At 38.1% G+C, this 23,075-nt stretch overlaps 1 protein-coding gene across 1 annotated transcript in view; it reads left to right on the forward strand.

Annotated features, from left to right (window-relative positions):
• The window catches only part of ARMC2 (armadillo repeat containing 2), a 61,379-nt gene that overhangs the window by 33,583 nt on the left and 4,721 nt on the right, over window positions 1-23,075 (forward strand). The window contains exons 12-17 of the mRNA XM_066315226.1: window positions 1,210-1,355; window positions 3,518-3,617; window positions 15,750-16,062; window positions 17,480-17,602; window positions 19,371-19,484; window positions 20,862-20,994. Coding sequence (XP_066171323.1) covers window positions 1,210-1,355; window positions 3,518-3,617; window positions 15,750-16,062; window positions 17,480-17,602; window positions 19,371-19,484; window positions 20,862-20,994 — 929 coding nt within the window. The remainder of the gene's footprint in view (window positions 1-1,209; window positions 1,356-3,517; window positions 3,618-15,749; window positions 16,063-17,479; window positions 17,603-19,370; window positions 19,485-20,861; window positions 20,995-23,075) is intronic.

Here is a 23,075-nt window from a genome sequence, read left to right on the forward strand (position 1 = left end):
CCCCATGTCTTGCTTCTCCATTTTGACATGTGCATCGCCTGTTACTCCATTACAGAAAAGCATGGGGGTTGCTGAAGAATTTTACTCTGCTGTCAGATTTGTTGAAGTAGGACAGCAAATTTGAAAGCTGCTGGAGAATGGATAGAATATGCAGAGTCCTGTGTGGAAAAACTGAAAAACAACATCTTAACCTGCTCTTTGTCAAGAGTTTTTCATAAAAATTAGCTATTACATACCAATGGATAAGCAGTCCAATTTAGTGATAAAATTTTTAATTTCCTGAGGTTTTTTTGATAAGAAACAATTTGAACAGATAGTTTTTGTGCCTTATCAAACTACATTCAAAATCAAATTGAAGTTAATAACTTCACTTCGAATAAGAAAAATTTGAAGAATTCCCATATTCACATAAGACTGAGTGACTTCACATTCATTTTGTAGTTGGTTCTGGATTAGATCAAAATTAACTTACATGTCATTGCCTGTCTGACCTTGTTATTTGAATACTCTTGCCTTGGAAGGGAACCAGAATATTTTAAAATATGCAATAGGTGATGCATTTGGTACATCTACAAGTGTTAGATTATGCTTTAAGCTCCTTGAAATAGAACAGTATAATCTGAAAATATTTTGGTTTCTTCAAATTGACTTGAGCGCTTAAGCTTTGCATTTTTTGTTGTTCAAACAGTGGATTTCTCTTGATTTTGATTAACGTAAAATTTTTAAATTGGAATAAGTCTGTATTTTAAATTCAGTTCATTTTAGTTTGCAGGTTAAAGTTATCATCAAAATATATATTGGTATTTTCAAGACTTAAACATGAATTTGCAGTACTAAGATTTTTTGAAGAATTACAAAAAAAAAATTACTTTAACCATCTACAGCACTTCACCTAATTCCAGTTGGTACCTAGCTGTACACATGCAAGAGTTTAAAGCATATGAAAGATCATGTGTCCCTCACAGAAGAAGGTTACATGCAGGCAAAGACCAGTATCAATCTTACATTTTCGAACAGTTATCCCAAATACACGTCGTGCTCGTGTTCCTGTTGTTATTTAGTGGTTTTTACCTACATGCAGAATATTGGCAGGGCATGCAGACTGCCTTAGATGCTATATGCGAGACCTGAGCTTTACTGAGTTTTCACACCAGCATATTCTGCTGCGAGCAGCCGTGGTTAATAAATGTTCCAACGCTCCGTGTGCAGCTGACGGCCACTCTGCGGATCCTGGCTGACTGCGCCGTGGCGCGGCGCCGGCTCAGCGACAGCGCTGCCATCCCCGAGCTCTGCGTGGCGCTGGAGCAGCGCAGCAGCGACAAGGACGTGTGCATCTGCGTTGTCAGGGTCCTCAGGTACGTGTGAGCACAGTGCTGCCTGCGGGCAGCTCCGCCTTCCTGCTTGAGTAGCCTCCAAGGAGGCAGGATCAAGCACTAAGAGTGGAAGATTTACATTGAACTCTTCTTTTAAAACCTCTGTGTAGCTTTTAATGATACTGCGTGCTGATTGTGTCTCTGTTAATACAGAATTGTTTAATTGTGGCCATGCAGACTTGGATTCATCATCCCCGTGAAAAATATTTTGTTGTAGTGTGTCATTCTTTGATCCCGCAGATTCTGATTGAGTTTTTTAAAGTACCATTTCTTGTATTTTAAAGCTGCGTAAATTATTAGGTATTTATTAATCCTGGTTTAGGTCATGTTTGAAAAAAAATTAATGAGAGAAATTACACAAGGAACTCTGTATTGTGAAATAAAATACAAGAGAGAAAATGAGGCCAGTGTTCATTGTTTTGAGCTGTTACAGAATGTTCGAGGAGATTAATCCCTGGAATCAGGGCTTGAGTGTGCAGATGGAAGTGCTGAAAGAATCTCAGTTTTATGAGCAGCCAACTGCTGCTTCCCAAATTGTGCTTTTTAGAGGGAGATCAGTATGAGTTAGTCACCAAAAAGATAATTTTGTAGTCTGAATAGTTTCTCAGTCTTCCAGTTACCAGGCATCAGCTTGCAGTATTCAGTGCTAAATGGACTTGCAAACAATGTAAAGATTTTGAAGAAGTTAGGAATTGGTTGTTGGTAATTTCAGGAGTAGTTGAATTATAAACACAGTTTATTAATGATGTGCTGGATGAAATGTTTGCCATTGCTGCTTTGTTACTGCATTGAGTCGTGTTGCCTGTGGCTCTGTGTTCAATGAGATTCTGTTATGGACTTCTCCTCCTGTTCAGCTCCTCCAGATTATCCACTACATTCGCCTTTCTATGTGAGGCTGACTTGTGCTTTGAGTAGTGGCTGCGTAAGGGGCTGGCATTCCTTCCTCCCCACAGCTGAAACCAGGCAAATCTGCTCCTTTTCTGTTTGTGCTACCTGTAAAGCATGTGAATGGCCTCCTCAATTCCATGCCACCTTGGTCACATCTCTCTCCAGTTTTGTTCCTAAAAATGAGCTCTAGCAATGATTGCAGCACTTTGAGCATATTTACTTCTTCTGAGGAGGGAGCATTTCCTTTAATTGGAAAATGCCATGAAAAGTAGGATAATGGGGTTGTAATTAAGTGTAATCGTGATAAGGACATTTACTTAATATAGAATTCAATATGGAGAAAAAATAACTTACCTTACTTAAAGTTTCCTACTGCTTCAATTTTTTTCCTTAAGATTATAACTGCATGCTCCAAGAATACAAATTAGCCATAAAATCAATTTAATTAGCTTCCTGGAAATTGCAGTCACAAAGAAATTAAACTATGCAGTACAGAGCTGAGATTTGAATTCTGTTTTGTCTTCTAGTAATACAGAATGATTGTTCTCTCAATCAACTTTAGGCAGCTTCTTTGTAGAGAATGCCTTCAATCTATTCAGATTATTCATTCAATAAGACTGTAAATCTTCCAGTAATTAGTTGTAATTGAGCATCAACACAGATCTTTTCTGGTTTTGACTACATGAGAAGTAAGATGTTATCCTAGCGTGCTCTATTATTGCATTTTTCTGGTGTGACCAAAGCATGTCCAGTTCCCTGTTTTGGCAGTGGTCAAGGTGAGCAGTGTAGGACTGGAACAGCTGTTAAGAAATGTGCAGAGATAAATCCTGCCTGCAAGGAGGCACATTCTCTGTATTTGCTGGTAAGAGATGTTTTCTCTTAGTGCTGTTGCTGGACTCTACTAGATGTGCACTAGGAAGGGACCCCTTATATCTTCTTGTCTGACTTTGCACATCATCTTGAAATTCAGTTCTCCCATTTAGCACTAAGAAATGCTGGTGTTAGCATACTGTGCCCATATGGCAAGCAGGTTGGGAAGCTCCTTATGTTTGCTTCTTCCCGTAATTCACTGTGGCAAGGATAGCTGGGCTTCTGTTGTGATCTTATATAACTGTACATGCCTCTGCTAGAAGTCAGAGTATTGGCATTCACTTCATTTGTTAGAAAATACAGCTCTGAGAGTCAAAAGTGACTTTCTAGAAAATGTGTTGTGGAAAAATGTCCTTTTGTTCATTTATATTTTTTTTTCTTTATAGCAAACTTTCTACCTACAATGACTTCTGTGCAGCTTTAGCAGACTGCTCCAGATGTTACATCTTATTTTTAGCCCTACTAAATAAATACCAGAAGCAGCAGGTCAGTTTTTCATCTCTTGATTTTTATATATTAATCCTCTGATGTGTCTATGTATTATTGTGTATAAGCTTGTTTTCAGTGACCTATTTTTATGCATTTACCAAATAAAAATTTTAAATGGTTGACAGCATTTCTAGGTAGTAAATAATTGTAATGAAATAATTTAGATTAAAAATTCAAAGCAATACAGAGGATTGTTGATTAAGTTGTCTATCCATGTGTAGAAACAGTCCTTTAAGTACCTTTTTTTTTCCTAGTTTTGAGAAATCTTTTTTAAAGCAAAAAGCTATTTAAATATTTAATAGGAGGAAAATGTTGAGCTTTCTCCTGTCTTCACCTGCAAAAGAAGTATGACTTTTCTAGAACTCAGCAATATGAAAGCACAGGAAAATATGGTCCTCACTGTCATGTAAAAAGGGGAGATTTACTCAAACCCTTTGTGCTTGATTAGTCTGTCAGAGCCCCAGGCAATCCATGTGCCCAACCAGTCTGTCAGTGTCCCATTAGGGGACCCTTCACTAAGCAGTCCCACTGGATCTATTCCATTGACTTATTCAGGGTCGCACACCTGACAGAGAAACCTCCTCTTGGGTCTCCTCCTTTATCTGCTGCGGGCAATGGGCAGTGGCCTTGAAGGACTCACATTAACAGTTTGCAGAATAACAAACACTCTTTATTAACAGAATTGTGAAAGGTTTGAGACTTGTCAGTGACAGTATCAGAGTGCAAAAATACATTCAAAACAATATATTAATTTAAAACAATGTACTAACAGGCTCTAATCCCCAATAAAAGCTGGTCTGAGACAATCATTCAGCATGTAGAGATCACATTTCTTACACAGTAGGTGTCCCTATGAGGGAGAAGACACGTTCAGCTTGTTGACTGATCCCAGAAGTTACAATGGAGTCTTCCCCCATTTCTCTCCATTCTTAACTAATATCTATACTATTTCTTTATGTTTAGGTGGAACTTGAGTGGCTTTGGTCATACCTCTTAATCAGTGAGGAGTGGTTGTACTAGGCAGTGGATATCTCAGGATAGTACCCGAGATAACCTTGGGATGGGGACATGCGTTAGTCCAAGTAGAATGATTTCATAACAGTTGCTGATTCAAGAGCAGGACATTTTCCTTTATCTCCCTTGGTTTTCAGCTGCTATGGGGCTTATCAGCTAGAAAATACCACTGAGTTCCCTCCTCTGCAAGGGTTTCTACACGGTGCCTGGCCGTAGTGTCTCCACTCTATTCCACCCTCTGTTGGGTCCTCCTTAGATTGCATAGTGTGTGAGAGGTCACATACTCTGTGTGAGAGGTTCATCCAGAGAGTACAACTGTATTTTTCCCTGTAACTTCCATACCATTATCTTTTTACCCTCAGTCATCTTCCCATACTCTCTAACTGCATAAGGTATCAAAATGTATCTCTCCTTTACCAGAGGAAACCGCATGCGTGGAGTACCCACATTCGGGATGTTCCTGTAGAAATAAATGTGTAGACTTTGTCAAAATGCCTTGTATCGCAAAGTAAAATTCTGAGTATGGCTGCTGCCAACTTTTTTAGAACTCCGAGGGTGTTGGTCTATTGTCCTGCCATATCACAGTGATCTTTCTTACATTTACTGGAGCATGGAGTTTGGTGCAGGATCCCAGTCTTACAGATTGATGCATTGGTGAGAGTGGAGTGCCCTATATAAGACAAATAACTCAGTTCTGTTGCCAGATAAGTTTTAAGAAGAAAATAATTTTTATCTAAAGCACAGATGTTCAAAGGTGGAACAAGATTTCGAAACATAGGAGGTTAAATTACATTAAGACCAGTCTTGAAAGTAAGGAACTTTCTTGGCTGGTCCAGCATCCAAACTAGTTTGAAGTCATTTAGTTATCCTATACAATTTATCCCGGAGTTAGTAATTCTTGAAGATTTGTTGGAATGAGGTCTTTTGTGCTGCTACCATTGAAGGGAGTTAATTAAGGTAACTAGATTGGCTATGCTGAACAATATTCTTTCTCCTGCCAAATACAAAAATAATTGGTTCCTTTCCTGTTTACCAGCATCCCTGTTTTCTGTGATAATGCACATGGAAGAGGAACAAAGATTAAAGTTGTTTCTCTTTTTCTAAATATCTGCTGATTAACACTTCTGTAGCATATCTGAGTATTTTTAGGTTCACACTGCTCTTGCATAGTTTAGTCTTCAAAGACACTTTAGTAAAATACTATGTAAATACTATGTAAATAACATGAAAAATGTCAAAGGCATTATATTTTCCTGGATTTATAGTTGTTCTTCCTTGTGACCATTGTATTAAAACCTCAACAAATTATGGAACTGAGAATAAGGATCTTTGATTAAGTAACACCTTTCTCCTAAACTTAATCTGGCATTTTAAGGGTAGCTTTTCTAGGTTCCTGAGATAATAGCTTTGTATCATAATAAATTGTAGGCTCACATCTGCCTCAAATTGTTTGTTAATTTTTAGTATTCAGAATTTAGCTTCTCATTTGTCTCTTAATTGGTCCTAAAATACATCTTTCTTCACAAGGTTAGCATGGAAGTTTGTGTTAAATTGTCAGTTGTTTTATCAGAATACAAATGAGTAAAGAAGTAGCTTGTGTATTAAAAAAAAACAAAACAACTTAGCTATTACATTGTGTTAATTATGTATGCAATGTCTTCTGTATTATTATTTCTTACTGCAGTTTTGAAACAAGCGTGCAATTGTCAGTTGTCAGCTTAGTGAAGCCCTGCAGAAACAAAAAGAAGGACACAGATAATGTAATGCACCACTTTTTTCTGTAGTATATAATAAACCCTTGAGCTGTGAGGAGTGCAAGTGTTTTTTCCTGAGGTGTAGTTGGCACTGCTTATCTTTTTTTGAAAATGCCCACAGCAAGTGAGTTACAGTGTGAGTTGATATGTGTTGAAAAGAAATGAAGTAGCAGCAGTGTGAGTAAAATTGTCTACTATGGGAAGAATCAAAGAGAAGGAAAAATCATCATTATTGAAACATTAAAAATCTTCAGGACTGAAAACTGATATGTGAAGAAAGGAGGGGTGTGTGTGTCTGTGTGTTTTTCAGGTTGCAAATTTTGTCGTATCAGGTTTTTATTGGCAGTCATAGCAGCTAGAAACAAACGGGAAAAATAGAGGAAAACCAGCATTCAGGCTTTCTCAAGGGCTATCATAACTGTGACTTTAAATAAAAGTATTAAATACTGTGAAAGGAAAAATGGGAGCACTGGAAACAGGATTAATGACTTGCAACCACACCACATGCTGAATTCCACAGTTGCAACCAAAATAGTCTCTGTTCTTTGCTCCACACTGCAGTTACAGCTCTTTTCCATTTTTTTCTCAGCTCTTATTCTCTCTTGGGGGAAAGAGTCAGAAGAAATGGGAGAGTAATGATTCAACTCTATGAGACAGAGTTTGGGGAAATTGAGTTGGCAAGACTTCATAATAAAAACCACGTGTAATAGTCTTAGGTAGGGAATAGAGAGGACTGGAAAAGCTGCATCTTCAGGATAGGACTGGGAAACTGGGCTTTTACACATATCTGAAGTATGTGTTCATGGTTGCCTTTGGACCTGTGTGGAGTAACAAAAAAATCCTTGGTGGTTGCCACATGCTGTGAAAACTGTCAGAAGTGTTTGTGCAGAGCCTCTGTCTTGCAGGATAAGCTCTGCATGATTCTCTTTCTAGTCATCATCGTAGACTTTTGCTCATCTCAAGAAATCTATTGGCAGGGTTCTGTTCCACTTTCCCACATCATTATAATCTCTAAGCTTACCAGATAAACTACATAGAGTGACTTTCTTGGGCTGTGGTTAATGTCACGAGTCACAAGCAAGCCATGTTTTTGGAACAGGGACATTGCCTAAATAGGACAGTAACTTCTGTCAATAAGTCTGGCAGTACCTGAGCTTAGGTAGTATTTTGGGGCCCTGCCAGCTTCCGTGTAATGGTTTGTCCGTTAGGAGTCTATTTTCAGTTGTAAGAGCACAAACACAGGGTGTGATACTAAAATTTGTATAGAAGCAATCTTATGCCTGTTGTATAGAAAGGTCCCCTTACACTTTAGTGTAGCCTAATTTTGAAATTGGGAAGCATTTAATTTGAAATCGGGTGGTTTAACAATCTGACATCATTGGATGCAGTAATTGCCTATTCAGCAAAATAATAATTACATTGGATCACATGAACAGTTCATCTGATCTGCTCTTGATACTCGGCAGTGCTGAGATTCAGATGTCTAGAGGACAGTAAAAATGGAGCAGGCATGTATGATACTTCCTGTGTGTATTTACCAAACTGCCGACCCTTTCTACTTTGGAAACACCTCAGCTGACTTCTTTTCTATGGAATTCTACAGTCTCTCTTTTACCCCATATAAACTTTTAACGTGTTAAAGATCCATTGACAAGGAGTTGCATAGCAAACAATTCCTTTTGGCTGTTTTGAATTTGGCCTTCACTGTCTTTATTTGATGCCTTCTGGTTTTGTACTGCAAATGTGGTGAAGCCCATTGTTTGTTTCACACCTCCCTTGATTTTCTAGATGTTTATCCTACCCTCCTCAAGTAACGTCTTTTCCATGCTGAGGAGTCCTTGCTTACTTTGCCCTTTCTCAGAGATTGTTCCATGCCATGGTATATATGTGTTGCTTTTTCATTACGTTTTCCAATCCTGATTCCTGTCTCTTTTTTTGATAGGAGGAAACCAGAACACGGCACTTAAGATGTGGCCATATCATAGATTTATATGCCTGCAAAAATTTATTTCCCTATAATTCGCAATATTTTATTTGCTTTCTTGATCTGTGCTCATTAAACTCTGTCATTAACTCCCAGATTGCTCTATAGGTGGTTATGGTTGGTTCAAAGGCTGTAATTTTATACATGAAGATATGCTTGCTCTGTTCTTTTCCACAGATCCTTTCCTGTTTAAATTCATGCATTTAAATTTCATCTGCTATTTTATTACCAAGTGACTCAATTCATTTTCTGCTCTTCTGTCAGCCTTCATCTTTGGTACTTCGAATATCATAGTGAAAGCAATACGTTCTTCCATATCACTGCTGCTGCCTATTTTCTGTGTTTATAGACAAATTGAATATAGCAGATCCCAGCACGAAACTTTGGGAATTCCATTGGTCATATCCCACCATTGCAGAAACTGCTAATTTACTCTGCTTTACATCCTCTAATCATTTATCTATACCAAGACATTCTCCCTTACAGCATGACTCCTCAGTTTCACTAGGATTTTGTTGAGTGACTTTGTTTAAAGTCTTCTGGAAAGTCACATGGGTGGTATCAGATGGGTCTTTTTTTATGCATTTTTGGTAATCCCTTCAAGAACTCAGTTAATGTGTAAGTAAGAAATTAGAAGTCTTAAAGTTGATCATGTTTATCTGGCTGTCCGCTCATATTTTTTTGTTCTTTTTTTTGTGCTCTTTACTAATTTATCTGGTCCAGACACCAGACTTTATTCTCACTTGGAATCTTCTCATGTTTGTTACAGTTTTAGGAGGTTGTATAGTGCTGTTAGTAATTAAGCTATTTAATTGATTAGTGCTTTTAGAGCTGTTGGATAATTATCCAGTCTGGTGATTGGTTGCTCTTTGTTTTGCCAGGTTGTTTCTTAAAGTTGTTTGTAATTGCTTCAGTTTTGGACAGATGGCTGTGATGAGCCTTCCCTGGAGAATGCTGTCACATTGAGATCTCCCAGTTGCTTCCAGAGTGGGCATGAATCAATGTAAAGAACTCATTTAGCTTTTCTGCAATGACTCATTTTTCTTCTCTCAGTGTTCCTGTTTTATCCTGATCATCAATTAGTTCTGCAGATTTTGGCAAAGTTCTCAGTCCTGATAAGTTTTAAGAGACTTGTTAATATTTTTGCGTCTCTTGCATCAGCTAGAAGAACTGCATGCATTTTCAATTATAATTTGTACACTGTTTTACCTGGTTGATATAGCAATCAGTTTGTCAGAAACAATTTATTAAATTAAGAGATATTGCCTTGTCATCCTCTCTAAGGACATGTCCGCATTTATCAGGTTCACTGTGCCTGGGTCTGCCCAGCTTCCTTCCCAAATGCATCTACCAGGTAGCGACTCCCAAATCAGCTTATTGTCTTCTGTGAGGAAGCAGGCTTTTGCATGTGAGACTTGCTCTTGTCTCTCACAAAGGAACAAACCTTGTTTCAGGGCTGTTGAATGTCCTTTTTTGCTCTTAGGAGTGCTGTCCTGGGGAAGGTTGTCACAGGTGAGGCCTCTAACTGCAGGGAATTTTCCCACTGTGTTTCTGGCTTTATTGATTAGGCAGAGGCTTATCTGCATGCCATGACTGGTCTTTCTGGCTGTTGTTTTGGTTGGTTTATGGATCACTCTGTGATGAGCTCCCAGGAGCCCACCATCTGTCTGTCTCAGTCAGTCATAAAACAAGTCATTTAATGCCCAGAAGCAACCACAGGCTCTTCCTTATACAGTGTAGTGCTGCACCTGTGTTTAGTTCAGGTACACGTTTGCCTCTTAAATTCTTTGAGATGGTTATTGGTCTTCTGCTCATTGCCATCACAGTCTCCTGGAATACTGCAGGGGTTTTTTATTAACACTGTTATTGGGGGCAGTGATGTCTTCCTGTGTCTACTTCTTGCTTCCAAATAAATGGTTATCAGTGCTGACCCAAGTGTTCTTTGTGTTTTGGTTACTCACTTTTTCCTCGGTGCCATCATCCCTCATTTGGGCTGAGGACAGTTGTTTGTGTGAGAGCACGATACATCATGTCAGGGAACTGACCCAGCTTCCAATAACCCTAAAACTGAAAAAAAAACCCCAACAAACAGTCCTTTCCTGGTTATCATCTGCATTGCTTTCCTGTCTAGTTTGTTGAACAGCCACACAAATGCTTCCTTGATCACAAATACTGAGGCTACAATGTGGGAGAGGAAAGATACTCTGTATGGAAAGGAGATTGAGTGCTGTTTATGCCACTACTTGTGCTGAAATGCTTGTCAAGAGCTTGCATCAATAATGTGGTTCTTTTCCCCTACGTTTACTAGTAGATATTTTCAGTTGTATTCCTCCTCAGTGTAGCCCAACATTATAGTAGTTTCTAGGGCAATTAAAAAAGGGAAATGATCATTAAAGCAATTGATCATTAATGTAATTAAATGAAATTAAAGAGCAAAGAAGACAAGATTTTTCTCTGGTGTTCTGTGTGTGAACATGCATATTCATAACTGATCAATCATTCTCTCTTAACTTGCTATTTTTTTCCAAGAAGGAAGTAGCAATTCCAGGATCAATATTCTGACAACTCTGAAGGAATTTCCCTGCTGATAAATGTGAATAACTACAGAAAGTCACTCTTTCTCTGTAGTAAGATTTCTGACAGTGTGCTGAGCTTAAAAGTGTATGTACATCTTCCTAATGCCTTAGTTGTAATTTTTTTTTTCTTTGGCTGAAAGAAAAAGCAAAAATATTAAGAAAAGTACAGAATATTTGATCTGTATACTGAGTGTAAAATTATCGGAAATGCAGTGTTCAAAGTTCGTAATGAACCAGTCTTCATTGAAAAGTATCATACAAGTGAGTGTTTGCAATTACTAGATAGGTAAACAATAGAATATAAATAATAGTAAGATATAACTGCTTAGTGAGACACACTTATAAAAATATGTTATTGTAGGTTTTAAATTAATTTCTCTGAATGATGCTGAAAGCTTGGAAACACCTCTAAAAAAAGCTAAAAGAGTTATTAGAGTTAAAATTCCCCAGGGAAATTTATTTATCCATGACAAAGGTCAGACCATTAGCAAGCTGCCTATTGATAGAATCTGCATGAGGAAGACGCTTCTGTTAGTAGACCAATTTTTAATGTAGAAGTAAAGAGCGGATAAGAAATAGGGGCTAAAGCTGTTGAAATTTAATGTAGTAATAAGAATAAAGATTTTAACCAGAGAGATCAGCACTCATTGGAGGAATACCATGGAGGATGGGGTTTTCAACTTTTTTAAAAATTAATTTAATTTCTGAAATACTTTTTTTTTAGAGAGCCTACACAGGTTTTCATCAAATGTTTTTTTCTGGTGCCAGTGTGCTTGCTTTTCTTCTTTACCTTTCCCAGGTCTCCAGGTGTCCACAAACAAACCTAAGCACACGTTCTTGATTGCTGAAATTTACTAAGTGCAAATAAACCCTTTTCTGAAAAGTTTAGCTGAACAGATCAGATTTTGGGATCTGGAAATTATTGGGCAGGGTCTATGGTGTGGATACACAGAAGTATAATTACATTTTACTGATGTTCTCTCCTTCTCCTCAAATACATTAATATTTGAGGGGGGAAGGAGGTTCTCTTTACTAACAAGATACTCCCTGCTGTCACTGTGGCAAAACTTCTCTTCTCTGTTCCTTACTTAACATTCCTCAGTCAAGAGATTGTCTATTTGTTTTTGATACTTCCAGGGTGTCCTACACCACTGCCCCTTTTTTTATTCTTTAAATTGAGTTTCATAGTGTCATAGCTGTTATTTCTGGGTTTGAACAGAAATTTTCCCCACTAGAATGTCACTTCAAGATGAATCTTTACTGTATTTGGAAGAGATTATCTCAGGGTTACTATAACTACAGTAATTCTGCCTACAAGTAGACTATCAGACCCTGCAAAGAAAGCTCCCAGATTTTCTTTCCAAGGTGCATAATAAAGCAGAAATACAAATTTGGAAGTGAAGTGTGAATTAGATTTGAATGAGAAGCAGGCTAGGTGGTAGAATTTGGGCTAACTCTACTGAAATTTGTGTAACATGGAAAGAAGATTTCATTTACAGCCGATGATTCAATAGGAACTCAGCTGCTGGCATCTGACCTTTTGTTTTGTACCATGGCCCTCATTCTGAGGCTTCAGACACCAAATAAAGTAACAACAGGTACTTGGCCAGCATTCACAGGTTCTAGATTGGCCTGTCCTTCCTTATTGAGCTTTTAGTTAGAAACCACTGACCTAATTTGCTTTCCTTCCGTACTGATAAGGACGCCTGTACAGTCTGTACCTGTGCTTATCATGCTTACACTGAAAGACAGGTGTACTTTTATTGCCAAGATAAACTGTTGTCAGGTTCTGTGACTCAGCAGGGACGTGGGGTACCTTTGCCACTAGGGCAGTGCAAGGAAGAGAATTTTAGAAGTAGATAAGCAAAAAAAATCTTTGATGTCTGTGATGATCAAATGTTGATGTTTCAGTTGCCAGAAAAATAAGTTAAATGCTGATGGAATATGTGGTGCCATTACAACCTCAAAACCCAACATATCACAGTTTCTTCACAGATAGGAAGCAAAGAAAATGATCTTTTCAAGCTTTTCTTGATTTGTTTGTTCAAGTTTATTTGTGTAAGGGAAGCTGTGTGCTCTCATATATAGCCTTCCACTCAGGTTTGAGTAAAGTCTGTGTTCATCATGTCTCACATGAATGCCTCACTATAAAAAGATTAAATAATGGACTGTAATTTCTATCTTTAATCTAGTTTGTCTTCAGTGCAATACATGTTTAAACTTCCGTATTATGTAAATTGATCTAATAAATGTAATTTTTCTATAAGTGTGAAAGAATTTCTGAAATTCCGTATGCAGTTACTACTCCAAACATGGAAATCCATAGTAATCTCCATTATATTGATTTTTTTGCTGTGTGCAGAAAGGTGCTGTGTACAGAAAGGCCCATGGGCCTTGCACAGGTTTAGTCTTCCAAGCAATTTCAAGATATTGTGTAGTTTTGCATGTATTTTTTTACACAACCATTGTTGATGGTGTTTCTTACTCTTGCCATCCTTAGCCATGAGCATTTAAAGAAATATACCCAAAAATAATACAAACCCTTGAGCATTGTAGTACTCAGGAGAAGTTGTACAGCTTTCCTCTTTGACTTTGCTAGTTAAATTTTCACTGGAAGATAATGAAACCTTGGTACTATTCTATTAAAGCCGGATGTGCTTAGCTAAAAAAGAAGTATTTTATAAGTTTGTTTTGCTGGGCTGTAGGTGGAAAGCACAGCTGAGATCACAGTTCTCAAAATACCAGTTGATTGCTGTGCGGTACCTGTTTGTCTCTTTCCTGATTGGGTAGAGCTGTTGCTGGGCTGATATCATTTTGACCAAAATTAGAAAGTCAATATAAACGAGTCAAACTAGACTGCCTGCTTTTTTCAGTTCTCTCTTCTGATTCATCAGTTGTTTGTTTCAAATTTTTACAGCCTTTGTGAGTTGGGTGTTGTGGCAGCAAAGGTGAAAGCTCTTAGTGGTTAGTCATTAAGAATATTCATAAAAAAATTGTCTTGATGACATTTAGATCCTAACAAAAATGTGATGCCTAGTTAAAAACAAAAGATGAAGTAGGTCCTACAGAGTGATATTATTAAATACTTGGATGTGAAAACCATTTCCTCACTTAGGAGACTGCTGCTTCTCATGTTCGGGCATAGCACTCATCTTCCTGAGAGGATGTTATTGCCAGTGTCTTGTGGCAGAAGCTGTAGACCTGAAACTTACTGGTGAAGGCATGTATCAAAGAAGGAGTTGCTGCCTAAACATCTTTTTTCATTCAGTATTAGCTTGTATGCTTTAACAAATTAAACTGTGCCTGGTTAACTTATGGTACTAATAACAGGGAGGGTTAGAATATGTGTAACTATAATTATATTTGAAGAAAAACAGTGTATGAATTGTTTAGCAAAATTCTAGGTTATTGCAAGTACAGCAGATTAGCAGCTAAAGGTAGATGATTCTCATGTACTTGAAGAAATGCTGTTACTTTACCTGCACCACTAAGCTAAAGCTACAGACTTTTTGTAAAATGAGTAGGTTTTGATGCAAGTGACAGAGGGAAATATTTTAAGTCATTTAAACATGAGTTACTTTAGACTTTCAAAATTTTTTTTCTTGTCACATACTGGCAGATAAGAAAAAGATGGGGATGTCATTGGATGCCATTCAGTTAGGATTCAGTTTTAGTCTTGCCACTAAAAGGTTGTATCTCAGTATGTACAAAATGAAGGTCAGGCTAGAAAGTGCTTTAGGAGAGCAATGTGGTTAAGTCATGAGATCTCAAGATACCTTACAGAACTAGAAAGTAGTTCTCATTCAGCAATGATAAAAATAAAAGGGTATGAAGACCATATAAAATCAGAAAAAACCCCAACAGAGCACAATATGAGGTGCAACTACAAAGAGACATAAAAAGAAACAAAACTTTTTATAGTACAATGAGAAGACAACAAGGAAGTAATTGCTCTGGTGTTCAGAAGAAGATGAGCATTACTTCAGCCTGGATTCTTTTATCACTAAAAAACAAGCTGAAGCATATTAAATGTCATCAAACCAGCTGAGGAAATAGACCTTTTGGTGTTTACAAAAGGACAGAAAGGAGATCCCAATCTTTGAGATTCTTGAAAAGTTACGAAATATTGAAAGATTGTAGGATGCCTGTTTTTAAAAGGAGAAAGAGGAGGAAGACCAGTTGATTTAGATTGTATTTCTGGTAAAAATCTGGAACAAATAATTAAGCTGTCTGGAAGCAATTAGAATGAATAAAACCTAATTTGGATTTAACAGTAACAAATCAAAGGGAAGGAGTTTAACCTCTACAATGGTTACCAGGCCTAGAAAAGGAAAGGTTGTTGTCTCTGCTGTCATAGCTGACATTTGCTTACTTGAAAGATTAGTAAATTCTAGCCCATATGATTATTCTGATTATATAAAGTACAGTTTTAAGATGTTTTAAGATTACTGTGGGCTTGGTAAAAATAGATGACCTGTACTAAGTATATCTCATTAGTAATTACTCCAGTGCTATACTTGTTTTGTCAGATGTTTTTGATTCCATCTGTAAATCAGGTTATGAAAATTGGTAGCATAAAAAATTATTTCTGGTTGCTGTGTTTGGCATTCCTTCAGTTGTTCTTGATGTGATATTATCTGAATTGGGAAGCAGATGAAGTATTACCTTCTTTTAAGCAGCTGCCACCTTCTGCTGTTTTCCATGTTTGATTATTTGTTTTACAGGATATATGTTTTTATTTTACAGGAATTTATTTTACATGGATCCTTATTTTACAGGATTTTGTTTATTTATGTTACAGGATTTGGTTGTCCGTATCATCTTCATTCTTGGTAATTTAACAGCAAAGAATGACCAGTCTCGGGAGCAATTTTTTCAAGAAAAAGAAAGTGTTAACACCTTGATATCATTGTTCCAAACCTACTATGAACTTGATTTGGATGCACCGACATGGCACCATGATAGACAAGGAAAACACCTAAAGTATCCTTCAGAAGCAGAAGATGTTCTGATAAAACTGATAAGAGTGCTGGCCAATCTCTCCATTCACCCTAGAGTAGGCACAGCTCTGGCAGCTGCCCATCCTGTTGTAGGATTACTTGTTACAGTGCTAGGTAATAAAATTTATGTTGTGTTTGTTATCTTTGTTCAGCCTGTAAGAAGAGTTTAGGACTTCCCATTGCAAAAAAACCCCAAAGTCAATTGGCTGATATTCATAAACTGTTTTATGTAGAAGGTCTGCTTAAGATAGTGGAAGCATTGCTACTTTGGTACTGACTTTTCAGTATCTGGGGAAGGATGTTGTAGAAGTCTTTAATTCAGTGATCAGATTTGCAGATAGGATCATTAAAGATAGGAAAACAAATTTTATTTTAAACACATCTCACTGAGAGTTAATATATAAGGAAAGTTTTTTCTTATCAGGTGCCAAATAGATGTGTTTGGTGGTGGTTTGGGTTTTTTTTAAGGTTTGCATTTTTTGTGACTGGTTTGGATTAAGTGTTGTTTCTGTTCTCTGCGCCCATAACTTTCAGCCTCTTCAAAGAGTTTTCTCTTACTTTTTTCTTCTTTTTCAATCTTCCAACCTTTTATCTCTTTGAGATGGAAGAGAGTGTCTCCCTCCAAATGGAGGATTAGGACTGCAGTTCTTTTACCACTTACTGATCCCCTTGTAAATCTAATTACAGACCAGGGCTTGTCTGTTCTTCCCATAAGAGAGTTTAACTGTGACAAGATACATCTTAAACAGCTCAGTATATTTTACTGTGTAATGAGAACATTAAATATTATGTTAAGATAATCAACGTGATTGTACACTGTCTTACCCGTCATGAGGGATGAGACAAGTCAGACTCACAACTTGGTTCTGTCTCATGGGTTGAAACTGTCTTAATGATTTTGTAAGTGCTTTTGACCTTCAAAGCTTCTCTCTGCCACCCTCTCCTCTTCTTGGGCACTCTGTCAGTCAGTTTACTACAAAACGTTCTGTCTCCCTATGAACTTACCCCTCTTTTATTTTCTTCACTCTTGGCTTCTGAGGCCAGAGACCTCGGACAAAAAAGTCTTTCAGACTTTTATACAGGTTAATATTCTGTCAGGCACTCTAAAAGAAAAATCTTTCCAATATTGTTGAAGGAATTTTATCCATTTTTTTCCCTAGGTACCTGAAAGTTCAGTGTAATAGTCCTTGGCATTTCTCCATGTCTATCACACAGCTCTGTTTCTTCATGTGGACTCTCCTCAGTGCCATCTTAAAACAGCAAACAGGATATGTAAAATGTCTTAATTAACTAAATTTTAAACTACGTTGCCTGATTTCTGTAAATTAATGATGGGCAAGAGTGGTTTTGTATTCCAATTTTTGGATCAGGTGTTCCTGTCAGCTTCTGCCATGTTACTGAACAGCAGAAGGTTTGACTGTAGCAGTGGCCGTGTACACTCAGCTTGCTTCTGGGATCTAATGCACTGCAACATTAGACATGTGTGTGTTTATCTACATATGCTTATGGTTTGGGTTTTTTTTTTACTCAGAATACAAGTCAGTTGATGCCTGTGAAGAGCTGGTCATCAATGCTGCAACAACAATCAACAATTTGTCCTACTACCAAGTGAAGAACTCTGCAGTTCAAGACAAGAAGCTACACATTGCTGAAAGTAAGGACTTTTGAGCTAGTACTTTTTGTATTGCTTTTATAAAGCAGAAACATTTTGACACAATTAAAAGTAAAGACACTGGTAACATTTTGTGGTGTTATATTGCAGGAGTATAAAGTTCATAGGGCTAAATTTATTAATTGATGATTTCCCCTTTTTTTTGAAAATAATACTATGACATACATGAAAATAGTTGGGTTGTTCACAAAACCCCTTTTTTTCCTCTGAAAAGAAATTTTCTGTATTGTTTTCTGTTCAGCAATTTTTGCTAGATTTGTTCAAAATCCATATACCTGAGCCAAAATAAGCATGTTGTTTTTTCCTTCTAATCACAGTATGGCAAGAGGGTTTTTTTCTTCTTGTTACTTTCTGTACCTGTAAAATTTGATTTCTGTCTATTTCTGGCTTGTAAATCCATTGTCAATATTGTATTGAGTGATTCTCTCCCTTCTGACATTATGGACAAGAATCAGTTATGTGTAGGAACTGCACTGACTTCTGGGATACTGTGTTAATGTTGTACAAAAGGTAGAGAGGCTTGTCTTGCACATCTCTCTGTCTAAACAGACAAGACATTGGGGAGAGACAGCACCTGAAGTTTGCACAACAGGTAGAATGAGGAATAGGAAAACATATCCTGGCTGTCAGCCCATGCCTGGACTGGTAGACAGTATATTCTCAGTAGGTAACAGCTCTGCTGCTCTGTCACGACTCATTTTATCACCTATAAGCCAGCTCCCTCTTGTTGCTGGTTGAACTGGTGTTACTTCTCTCTGGTCCTATTTGTTAACATATGGAACTAGTCCCATCATCTTCCTGATATGAGGAAAGAGGAAACCTTTTGATGGAACACCGGCAGGCTTTCTGCTCCTGCAGATGTTGTGAGAATACTTGCTGTTTGATATGAGTGAAGAACAAAATCCCTTCATATGTCTCTTTAAGACCAAGTTCAAGGTGTGTTCAGTATTGCAATATCCAGAGGCAGAAGTAATGAGAAGGAAGCCCACCTCCCTTCTATATTTTTTTCTCTTATCTTTTGTATGAAGGACTAAGGATTGACTTATTTGAATCCTCTGTATGATGGACTGATTTCAGTTCTTTGCTTTGTACTCACAGAAGAGTGATAAATCTAACTTCTGTAACGTCACTCTTCTGCCGTGCACCAAAATCCTCCATGATGGTAGCTCTTCCTAGGAAGTGTTGAAGGTCTCAAAGCAGAAGAGCAGCAAAGAAGTGAATGCTTCAGATTGGGACAATATTAAGGAGCTGTTCAGAGAAAATGTGTTTGCTTTTTACTTCTTCTCTCAGAAGAACTGAGAGAAAACAGAGCTAATGTCAGAAAATAATTTGAGCTTTAAGAAACATCCCACCATAAGACCATCTGTTCAGGATCTAAATCAATTCTCTTATATATTACAATGTTTTTTAAGTTATGTCTTCCTGGATTTTCACATGAGCCCACTCAAAACTGCATAGTAAAACTGGCTCCCATTATTACAACTGTGCTTAGATTGTCTCCATAACTCCTCATTTGTTCCTTTGCATTTAGTCCCATATTGGAGCTCTTTGTCTTATCTTCAAAGCCCTACACAATTTCATTCTTGTTCTACCATCAGCTCACCCCCTTTGCTACCACCAGACAGACAACTGCTGCCATTTATTACATTTATTGCTGTTGCTGTTTGCATTCTGATATTCACTGATAAACAACCATATATTTGTGACTTACAAGTAATTCTTTCTATTTAATTTTTCTGCAAACCAATAGTGCTTTTAAAGCTGCTAATGAGTGACAATATGGATGCAGTTGTGGAGGCTGTCAGAGTGTTTGGCAATCTTTCCCAGCATCATGAGATCCGTGACTTCATCATGCAGAAGAAGAGTGAGTTACTTTTGCATTTGTAGGACTTCTATTTTTAAATGTCCATGGTTCTAAAAAGAAAAGATTATTAATAAGCTGTCTCAGTTAAAGGGTAGAAGCAATCTTCCCTGATGTTTTGCAAATTAGGCAAACATTAGGATCCAATAATAGTCATCATAAACACCATTTTATTTCAGTGTCATTAACATGGAAATATCCGAGTAGGAAAAAATGTGCCATGGTACTTTCACAACCGTAAATATGCAAACACTCTTTTTCTGAAAGTTTCAAATTTGAAATTTCCCTTTACTCAAATAGCTTTTCAGATCCTGCAAGTTAGTAGTGATACAGTGTAAAATGAAAATCCAACTAAAATCTCATTTAGGTTTGTAATTTCAGATTTTTGGTTCCTATACTGGACAGCTTGTTAGCACTTCATAACATGTGGCTAGGATTTGACTGCCTCAGCAACGACCTCCTGCTTGCCTCAGGGTGAAGCAGGATACAAGTCTTCTCAAGTCCTTTTACTTGTGTATCTAAAGAGCTTTGGGAAAAATGGCAACTTCTTGTTATCCACAGAGGGCGTGTCATCATCTTAGACACCAGTTCACTGTAAATTTGGGGTTTTTTTGGTCTGCATCTTGGTGCTGAAATTGGTATGATGATGCCACAGTATGCAGCTCTTTATTCCAAGGGTGGCACATCACCGTATTTGAAGGGAGAAGTGACCCTTGGTAGCTGGTTTGTGGTGAACAGTCTCAGTCAAAGGACTACATTTTCCAGCTGGGAGAGACTGTAGCTTTGGTGTGCCAAGCTCAGGAATTGCTGAGAGGCTTCCTCTCAGTGAGGCCAGCCCAGCTCCCTGGCTGGGGTTGGCTCCACAGTGCCAGCAGGTGCCGTGGGATGCTGCACGTCTGTGCCTGGCTCACACAGGATCCCCAGGCTGCTGCACTTCCAGCTAGACTTGGGGCAGTCTGGGGCAACCCTGCACTCACAGGGGAAAGAACTTCCCTTTCTGAGTGCCACGTGCCAAATCCTTGCAGTTTCTGCTGACTCCGGAATGGAAAGGGTGCGGGGGGATGGGAGGTGATACTTTCAAGAAATAAGCTGCAATTCAGTTTGCAATTCAATTAACGTCTTCTGATGGGATTTTCACATTTCTTTGGTGTATTTTTATTACTGCAATCCCTGGTTTATTGTTTTAATAGAAACTGGTGTTCAGCATGATGTTACTCTGTTATATGCCTCCTCTAATACAAGGAGGTAATACGCTACAAGGGTGAATTTTTACATAGGGTATCCCACATTTGACTACGGTCTAATAGGTATGTTGTAGTGCCACTTGTATGGTAAATCCATCTTCCTAATAGTAATATTGTTTCCTTCTTTACAATCCAGTATACAAGTTCATGATTGCTTTGCTCGATTCCAAGAACCGAGAGTTCTGTTTTCCTGCCTGTGGAGTTCTGCTCAATCTCACAGTAGATGAGAACAAACGAGCTTTTCTGATGGAAGAAGGAGGAATTGGAAAGTAAGTTCCTGATTGTGCTTGAGTGAAGGCAATTTTGAGTAGCTTGGTCAAAAAGTTTCAATTGGATTATTTTTTACTGGGACTAGTAGCTTGTAATAAAGATGCCAGCATAGGACATACTTGATATTTAAAGTTCTTTGAGAGCAAGCCTTTCATACAAGCCAAACCCCACAGAAAAGTCTCCCAAAGACCCTCTGTGATGTACACAGCAGAGGGTACCATAGAAGAAAGCAACTAAGGCCTGGCTTTGCAGCAGCTGCTTGTGCTTGGCTTAACTGGATCCTAGGTGGGCTACAGTGAGCAGCACAGTCAGTGTGTCTCTGGGCAAGTGTGAAGGTACTTCAGGAACTGATATTCCCCATGGTCCCTTGTAATTTTTGTAACCACTTGGTTTTCTAGGGAAAACTCCCTGATGTAGCCGTGCTCGGCAGAGAACAGCTCCCCAGTCTTCTCTCTCTGGGAGTTCAAGTTTAAGGCACTATAACATTGTAAGGGATATTAGACCTTGAAAAACCACTGTGGATGCAACACTTGTGGCTTTGATCTTCAGATAATAGCGGATCCAGCTTAATTGGAGCAACATGAAAGATCATGTTCCTGTGCTTGTAAAGCAGTTGGTACAGCTCACAGTTAGGAAACAATATGTCTCACTTTGAAATGCTTTCCTGTTCATACATCGTGTAATTACTTTTTTATACACTGTAAACAATGGATAGTCTTCTCGTCCTTCCTTCCCATGTTCTAGTTAACTTACAATATAAAGCTGGAAAATGAGAATAAAAATAAGTTGCTGGCAAATTGAGTAATAAATGTGAGAAATTTCTATTATATAGAATATTCTGTAGCCTATAAAATCATACAAATTCAGCATTTTCTATACTGTGTCTGAAAATTTGTGAGGGAAAGTACAAAAAAACAGTAACGGCATGGAATGAATCTAGAGAATTTGGAAGTGATTGTTAAGGAGATCATTCTGACTGTGCCAAACCAGCTCTATGGATTTTTTGGGACTGAGGTTATTGTACCAATATGTAGTGGCCCAAAGAAAATAGAGAATTAGTCTTATCAGAGAGTCAAAGTAAAAAAAAAAAAAATAGGGGCAAGTTCTTTCGGCTTTTTGTTAGATGCCTCCTGTTGTTCCACAATGACTACCTTCAGAGAGGAGAAAAAAAGCAGACCTCTTTTTGTGTGGTCTTCAATGACTGTTATTTTCAGCCATACCTAAATATAGTAGTTATCCTTTACTAATCAACAGATTATAAATCTCTCTGTGAAGTGGAAAAGTGAGGGAAGGAGGGGATCCTAAGGTTGAAGAAGAGAACGGCAGTGATGGATTACTGTTGGAGAGGTCACCAGAGAGAGCAGGTGGAAGAGGTTTACTTCTGCAGCCCCAGGACCTGGGAACTCTGCAGTTTGGAAATGGCAGCTCTGGATAGCCACCAGCGTGTGTAAACTGGTGCAGGCAGAAAAGTTGCAGCTTCATTTCAGAGTCCTGTTTAGGATCCAGCCTGCATTTGGTGTCTGCAAGGAAGGGAGAAACCTAATGGTCCTTAATAAACCAGGAATTTCTGAAAGGAGTCCCTTGGGAGGCTGAGGAAATGCAAGAATGGGTGAGATCTGCAAAACTGTGCGACTTCAGTGATTGTGAAAGGTAGTTCTTTGATCATGGAAGTAGCAACTTCCTTTGGATTTGGTTTTTTTTTTGGTGAGATGGTCTGATGTGTATTCTGACTAAGATGGATATTCTGACTGAAGCTTTTTCTGCACCACCTTTTCCAGATGAATCATTGGTGCCTGATAAAGTTTGGCTTGGATTACAATCTCTGCTTTAGTGGTAGTCACAGGTTTGGGAGAGTCACAGATTACAATGAAATTTGATGGAATTTTAGTGTCTTTGAAATGGTTAAATTTGCAAAGTATGTGGGTGAAATGGGTCAGTTGGGTTAGAAAGTTACAGAGGATGGGCAGTTGCAGGCAGGCACACATGTATATGTAGACAAAAGCATGTCCACGTCCTTGTGGAGCTACACTAAATGGAAAGGGGGAAGTTACTGAGCAAGAAAGAAGCATCTGAAGTTAAT

Source organism: Sylvia atricapilla, chromosome 3 (genome assembly GCF_009819655.1).
Source record: "Sylvia atricapilla isolate bSylAtr1 chromosome 3, bSylAtr1.pri, whole genome shotgun sequence".
NCBI classification, from domain to species: Eukaryota; Metazoa; Chordata; class Aves; order Passeriformes; family Sylviidae; genus Sylvia; species Sylvia atricapilla.